Below are 8,451 nucleotides of genomic sequence, written 5' to 3'. Positions count from 1 at the left end.
TAGGCTAGCATGGTAGCAGAGAAGGACTAACAGGTCTGTGTCATCCCCTATTAGCACAGTATTGTTGGTGGTAGTACACTGCACAGGTCTTTGCACAATCAGCAGGTCAGCATCTCCTGAGGCATGGTATGTCTCAGTCTGCCTTCTGCAGCTCTTCACTTAGCATGGAAACAAATCGTTGCTTGTTCTGCTTGTTAGCCAGGAACTGTTCCTTCTGCATTGTAACAATCATGTCAGCTGTAAATATCACAGTGGCACCAATCTTCCCTTTTGATCGTCTGTGGTGTGTCATGTCCGTTGTGCTGTTATTTCATACCCATCAAACACCACTACAGCCTTGTCATACTTCTTTCTTACATACTCTGTATACTGGTGGCATACGGTATGTCTTTATAAGTAGATCCATGGGACCATGGGATGCGTTGAACAAGTGCTCCACCATCCAAAACATTCTGGCTACTTTCTACTACATTATCTGCTGTGACATAAGGCCTAATAAGATCCCAAATGGCAGCAGCGAGGGTTGGCTTGTTTGCTTCTTGAAGTAGGAGAGAGGAATCAAATAGGGCTGGGGGATAGCTACTTAGTTCGTAGGTAAGGGCTAACTCGAGTTCATCACATTTCTGTGCAGCTATGACCAGTCTCTGGAACAGAAGTTGTGGGTCAACTTGAATTTGATCTCCATTGATCCTCACAGAAAACTTCATGCTGAGAGTAACAGCTTGATCCTTCCTCTTGAACGCGTACTCAGCAGGTGTTAGTCTATCCACAGACTTCAGTATCGCAATGCCAACTGACCATGCTGTATCAACATTGATGCTGCGAAGGGCATGCTCCACAGTGGCAATGTTCCACAGACTGGGGTCACTGGTGAACGGATTTCGCTGCTGTAGATAACTGGGAACTGTCAGTGTGTCCTTCCAGTCACGGGCTTGCCTTGTTTTGGTCATGTCCTTGTTCTGCTCTCCAGTGTTGTAGTTGACCCCTGTGAGTCCCTCCATTGCCTGGTTTACTTCTGCACAGGCGGGTATCGATAGTACCCCCAACAGACGTTGTTGCTCTGTCATCCCTCGCCCCCCTGTGAGCCCACCACTGGTTTGCAAACTTCTCATCAGAACCTGCTCAATGATCAAGTCAGGTGAGAGAGCTGCCCACAGGCAATCGCTTCGCCGAATCACGTGGAACCCTTCCTCGAAATGTTTTTGGACTTCTGGATGTTCAGTCTTGAGGTTATGCATCTGCTGATGATACATCCTGGCAGATTTGGTGTAAAGATTATGTCCTGATGGTGCCAGATAGGGTAGCATGTCCTGGATGGCCCGCAGATGTAAGGGTCAGTTTCCAGTCCGTTCTGCACTGATGTATTTTCGTAGAACATCTATCATGTCTGTGTACTGAACCGAGAGAGCTGAAGTTCTAGAGGACTTCCTGGTGGACTCTGTGTGCTTCTGAAGATGATCTTTGATTCTCACTAGAACATCAGACAGACAGACTTCTTCAACAGATATTGTTCCATTCATAAGCTTCTCATAGATCTTAAAAGCTCCATCCAGGTCCGCATCTGAACTTGCATCTGTTATCTCTTGATCTGGCAGCCTTGCAGCTGCTTCAGCAAAGTCTGATTCTCCATTCTTACTGTTGTCTGGATTTCTAGATTGCTGTGGTAAATGGGCATTGAACACATTTGTCAGCATCGGTGCATTGAGGGCTGCATCAGCAATTGAGTGTGCATGAACTGCTCGCACAACAGCTTTACCAGACATCATGTCGATTACTGCATTTGGGGCACGGATCAACTCAAACAGTTCTTGCAGCCCAGATGAGGTCATCAGGTGTCCAATTGAACCGAGGAAGCTCATCTCTGTATGGAAGCCAACGTATTACAATTTGCCTCAAATCACTTCCCATTGGCTCAGAGCTGATAATTATGATAGCCTTCCACCAGAGTGGCTGATCAAAAGTAATAATTGGGGTGACACTGTGGCGTCGTGCATGCTCACTAACAAATGTCAGGGTCGAGAATATGCATGTGCTATCACTAGGATTCAGATTGATCATTGGCAGAAACATAACAGTTGCCTTGCAGGGTGGTCACCCTTATGCACAGACTGCATCATTCCTGACCATGCAGGTCTGGGAGACCCAAAGAGAATGGATGTCTTCCACAAGACATCAAGATTTTCACAGCTGTTCTGGATCTGAAGGTTGACAAGCTTCTGGTAGGTCAGTGCTGTCAAATCACACCTTTCATCTTTGTAGTGCCGTACTTGTACTCTTCCAACTATCGCTACATCCAAGGTATTAGCCTTAACCCTGGTGATTGGCTGTCTTGACCTAGTTTCAGGAGTTTCGGTAAAGTTTTGAGACGATAATTAACAAACACATAATCAAGCATCTAGAAATCAATAAATTAATCAATGATCGGCAGTATGGACTTAGACAAGAACGTTCAACTGTAGATATTCTTTGCCTTCTTACCCATCAGATTAACAAAACAATAGACCAACACGGTGAAACACACACAATAGCACTTGATATTTCAAAAGCATTTGACACAGTATGGCACCGGGCCTTATTGTCTAAGATGTCACAATATGGCCTTGCATCACTGGTTCCTTTAATTTCTTCTTACCTTCATAATAGAAAAATACGAGTCATGGTAGATGGAATTTATCCTCAGTTTCATTCCATAAATGCTGGCATACCTCAGGGATCAGTTTTGGCGCCAATCCACTCATTCATATAAATGACCTCCTATCTGTCACTCACAACCCAATACACTTTTATGCTGATGACTCGACCCTTCATAGTTCATTCACATTTAGTACCTCCTTTACACAATTTGATATTATAAATTCCCAAATAAACACAGCAGTTTCTCTGAACCAGGACCTTTCTAAAATTAATCAATGGGGACAGACAAATCTGGTCTTATTTAATGCTCAGAAAACTAAATACATTAATTTCTCCAACAGAAAGAATCCCTCAGACTCTCACATAATTTTAAATGATGTCAATATTCCCATATCCACTACAATTGATATCCTAGGTGTTACTCTAAACCCCAATCTAAGCTGGACAGCTTATGTTAAATCCCTTGCTAAAACGCTTCCATAAAATTGGGACTTATGTAGAGTTCATGAGTTCTTCACTGACGAGCAGATGGCCACAATATACAAAAGTCATGTGCGTTCTCAGATCGAATACTGTTCACCACTGTGGAGTGGATGTGGAGCGGTTGCATTGAGGCAGTTGGACAAAATTCAAAATAAAGCCATTAGATTAATCAATAATCCTGCCACTATGCAGGACCTTCCTCCATTATCAGTACGTAGAGTTGTTGCTTCTTTAGCATTATTTTATCAATTTTTTTACCGTAAGTGCTCTGACGAACTGGCTTCAATTGTGCCTCCCCTTCACATTTTCTCCCGAAATACTCGGGCAGCTAGGAGTGCCCATGAACTCACACTCTCTCCCCCGCAATGCAGAACCTCAGCTAATCAAAATTCATTTATCCCCAGAACTGCTACTTTCTGGAATTCACTGCCTGGGAGTTGTTTCCCACAAACATTTAATTCACTTCCATTTAAATCCAGTTGTTATAAATATTTTATGAATGGAGGATGCCTTTAGGCACATGGGCGTATTTTTCTTTTCTTTGTTTTTCCTTCCTCCATTCATTAAAAAAAAAAAATACCATGGAATGTACCATGCCCATCCGATGTGTGGATGTTGTGGTCGACATTGTCGGCCATATATTGGACAAACTCTGTTGTTAGGTCAGGAATGTTTGTTCCATGGAACTTGGCTGCATTTCGTTCAGACTGGTGCACCTCCTGGTATGAGCAACAAAACCCAAGATGATGAAGAGTGTCAATGAGGAACATTGATGCAAAGTGGTGATATAGTTGCACATCCAACTCAAACTGAAGAGGTGCTAACATGATTCTTGGTCTAGTTCCCTGCATCATTGCTTGTCCAGTTGCTGCCACTTTGGCTTGAGTTTTGGTCCCGGCAAATAGTTCTTCCAGGAGCATACGAAGAGTATCTGGAAGAAATCTGACGTCAGCCTCTGACGATTCTATGTGATCAATGGATGGGTAAGATTCATAGGATAACTTGATGTCTCCAATATCTTGTTTGATGAGCTTTGCAGCTGCCTGCACAAGCTTGATCTTCTCTTCACTTGTGTTTGTTTGTTGCTGCTGCATTTTAGAGTAGTCTTGCAGCACCACCCTGGCTGCTGTCCTGAAGATGACCACGTTTGGTTTCCCATTGATCTCAGTGTATATTACCGTCTTCCCGAAGTGTTTTTGCAGCCTTGCCCTCATGTGGGTGTAACCGTAGACTTCATGTTCAGTGTCTGAAAGCTTCTGCTGCATGAAGTCAATTAGATCATTTATGGTGATCTGCTCATCATCATTTTCTTCAGTATACTTCGCAACCTCCAAGAATGCTGCTGTCCTCTCATCAGCTTCAGGCCGGCCAACCTTCACCCTCTTGGATTCTTGTGTGTTTCTCTGACATGCTGCTGGTATCTGCTTCTTCGTGCGAAAATTCACACTGCAAGTCTGATGGTAGACTGCATCTGCTGCATGTAGGTCATGCACATGCAGAATCCGTGCCTTAACAGTCTCTGACCAATCATCACCTCGTTTGCGACATGTTGCCAAAAACGTGTCCTTGAATTCATTTGTCTTCACTTGGCGTACATCTGGCTTCTTTCTCTTTCTTCCAAGCTTAGCTGGTGTGCCACAAAAGAGGCAATCAGTACTGAAGAAAAACCTCCCTGTAGTCGATCTTAGTGTACAATTCTCTCTGCTTGTACTGGGTTTTGACTCTTGTTGTCTGGTGTCCTTGGCTATCTGTTGTGGTGCGGCAACAGCCTTTGTGTACCTTTTCACCAGGTACAGCGTGAATGTTGTCTCCTCTCGTATTACTGGCCTGGTTGATAGATGAGCTTCCCTTCTCTCCAGGAGTTGAAACTGACGATCCACTTCCGTCTACAGACTGCTTGCAAATGACACACTGTTCATATGCCTCAATTCCTGAAAAAAGAAAAACTCATTATTAATTAGACCTACAGAATAAACTCAGAATCGGATTTTTCATCCCCACAATTCCCTAAACAGAGGTACTGTTATAGAACATTGTAGCACTTTCTGATATAAATAATTATTGTCACTGACTCACTAGGGCAGATGGCGGCCATTTTAAATTTCCCGGATTTCAGGATTTTCCCTTTGGATTATTCATTAAGACTTTTTGTGTGTCAAAGAGGATACCTTTAGGGGTACGATAAAAGTAAAATAGTTTTTGTTGCAATTTGTGTGAGGTCAGGTTAAATTTTTACTGTACTAGAAATCCCGCGCAGAAAGGAGCACCGCACACGCTTAGGTGGAACTATTTTTTTTTTCCCCAAACAATATCTGTAGAATATCAATCATCATCATCATCATCATCATCATCATCATCATCATCCGGACTTCCTTTCCCACCCTTGGGCAGGGTGAGGAGTAGCAACAGTCTAATTTTGCCCAGTTCAGTGTGTGTGTGTGTGTGTGTGTGTGTGTGTGTGTGTGTGTGTGTGTGTGTGTGTGTGTGTGTGTGTGTGTGTGTGTGTGTGTGTGTGTGTGTGTGTGTGTGTGTGTGGCCTGCCCACCTCCATTTCTGTTCTTTTATAACTTCTATAATATCTTTGACTTTATTCTGCTCTTCACCCAAGTTGATCTTTTCCTGTCTCTTAAAGGTAATCCCAACTGCTCTCTGAGAACGGATTAATTTATTTTCCATCAGTTTTGTCAGTTTCCAGGTCTCACAACCATACGTCATAGCTGGAATTATACATTCGTTATATACTCTTCGTTTCATACAAACTAGCAAGCTACTTTTCGTAATGTCTCCATGTTTACCGAAAGCTTTCCATCCAATTGTAATGCGTCTTTTTATTTCGCTATCATTATCTTTCGTTAATTTTGGTATATGTCTCAAGTAATTGTACTCCTCGACTTCTTCAAGAATTTTTCCGCTTATTCTGATGACGCTCTTTGGTGTTTATGGATTAAACGTTAGTTTTACTCCGGTTCATCTTTAGCCCTACTTTGAGACTTTCTCTGTTCAGGTCATTTAACATTTCTTGCAATGTCTCTGCTGTTTCTGAGATTAGGACAGTGTCATCTGCAAATCTTAAATGGTTTAGCTTTTTAGCTTTTCTCCATGTATGTTCACTTTTTTGTTTTCCTACTCTAGCTTTCTGGATATACATTCTAGGCATGCTGTAAATAATTTTGGTGAAATTGTATCTCCCTGACGCACGCCCTTCTCAATCTTAATTTTCTCTGAGTCCTTAGGTAATTTAACTGTAGCAGTTCCCTCTTTATATATGTTTTCAAGCAGTTTTACAATGTTCTCATTCACTCCTTGTTCTCGCAATGATTTTATAATTGCTATGTGCTCCACTGAGTCGAAAGCCTTTTCGTAATCAACAAAACCTAAGCACAGTGGTTTATTATATTCTGTAGTTTTCTTAATTAGCTGGTTCACTGTGTGTAGATGATTAGTGGTCGAATACCCGCTTTGGAATCCTGCCTGTTCAAGAGGTTGGTTTTCTTCCAAATTTGTTGTTTTTCTGTTCGTAAGGACTTTAGTGAAGAGTTTGTAAATGACTGATAATAAGCTAATGGGTCGATAATTACTAAGATCTTTTGAGTCACCTTTTTTGTAAAGTAAAATAACTGTTGCATTACACCATGTTTTGGGAATTTTCTTTTTAAACATTGAGTAAATAAGTAAGCCTATATTGTACTTCTGCTCCTGCATCCAACAGTAAATCTGCTACTATTCCATCTTCTCCTTGAGCTTTTCCTCTTTTCATATTTTTAAGAGAAATATTTACTTCGTCTGGTGTTACCTCAGGTATTTCACTTGTGTCAACCGAAAAGTTAGCTATTGGTACTACGGTCTTTGATGCATACAGTTCTTTGTAAAATTAGTCAACATCTTATCTCTGCACTTAATGACTTCAACGTTTTTGTCTTTCTGTGATGTAATTTGTTGCTTTCCTAGTGCCATTTTACTTCGGACCTATTTCAGACTTTTTTCTTTATTGATGGTTTCTTTGATCTGATCCATGTTTCTGTTTCTTATTTCTTCTCTTTGTCCTTTGTTGATAAGCTTATTTAATTCCGCTCGTTCTGTTTCATCTTTCTTTGTTTTTACTTTCATTTCCTTTAATTTTTTCATAAGCTTGAGTGACTTTTCTGAATACTACTTGGCTTTGGTTGTATTAAGTTTTCCTACTACCTCCGCTGATTCTCTTAGCATTATTGTTAGTCTGTCATTCAGCTGATCAGTGTCACATTCAGCATTACTTAGAGCCTGAAATCTGTTCCTTAGTTCCAACTGAAAGACTGCTTTACTTTCGTTTACTTGTATTGGGCATATCTTTTTATCTTTAATCATCTTCTTTCTTTCACTTTCGAAATTGAATCTGGCTGTGCAACCCACCATTCTATGGTCACTTCCGATATTTACTTTGTTGATAACTGTGACATTTGTGATCGTGTGGAAGTGCCTACACTACCATTCATATAGCCCATTACAATCATTTTATAACTCTTAGGCATTTCTCGTACTACTTCACCCAGCTCATCCCAAAACCTGTCATTCTCTGTCTCACTCCTGTCATCACACGGTACATACCGGTACGCTTCAATCACCACCCTTAAACTTGCACTAGACATACATGCATCTCGAGCTGAGACATTTGTGATCTCTCATATCACTCTGCCACACTTCATTCATCAACAAGGCAGCTCCTTTCTTGCATCTTCCTCGCCCATTCATACCCGACCTTACACACATTGCACCCTCCCACTACTCCAGTCACACCCTTTCATCATAGTTTCACACAGTGCCATCACGGCATATCTCGCACTCTTGAACACATTCACCACTTCCACCCTCTTACTCTCCTCATTCACACATTTCACTTTCCCCATGGCCATGCGAATCTGCCCATTTGGTTGAGGCCCTGGGCAGATATTGGGTCCTCCGCGGCTCTCCAAAACGTTTGCCATAATGTAGTGATTTTAGACGGGTATCTGGGGGACACAACCCAGCCAGAAACTCGGGTTATATGGTTACTCTCCATCGTAGTAAATGGTTTCCTGGGTACAGGAAACCATTGGTCTTGTCACTCAGTGTAGAAACCATAAGGCAACACTACACTGAGTGGATGATGGGGAGCGCTCCCCCACCTAGCACAATAAAGATAGATCCTTGGGTTGAAGAGACCGCTGGCAACGACGCCCCCCCCACAAAAAAAAAAAAAAAAGTATCGTGTCATAACACTTAGCACCTTGAAACATGGCCGAAGTATAGTGATATATAGCTACAGTGTACCTGTATCACTATACTTCGTCCATGCTTCAAGATGCCAAGTGTTACGTG

The 8,451-nt window shown here is 41.9% G+C and overlaps 1 protein-coding gene across 1 annotated transcript; it reads right to left on the bottom strand.

Annotated features, from left to right (window-relative positions):
• Positions 1-353: 353 nt before the first annotated feature.
• Positions 354-1,253, bottom strand: LOC145393799 (uncharacterized). The gene has a single exon (XM_080267862.1). It carries the CDS (start codon positions 1,251-1,253, stop codon positions 354-356), a length of 900 nt encoding a protein of 299 aa, XP_080123988.1.
• Positions 1,254-8,451: the final 7,198 nt, after the last annotated feature.

Source organism: Coenobita brevimanus, chromosome 1 (assembly GCF_032717465.1).
Source record: "Coenobita brevimanus isolate Jiangsu-jjx chromosome 1, ASM3271746v2, whole genome shotgun sequence".
Classification (NCBI taxonomy): Eukaryota; Metazoa; Arthropoda; class Malacostraca; order Decapoda; family Coenobitidae; genus Coenobita; species Coenobita brevimanus.
This window is presented reverse-complemented; position numbering and strand designations above follow the sequence as displayed.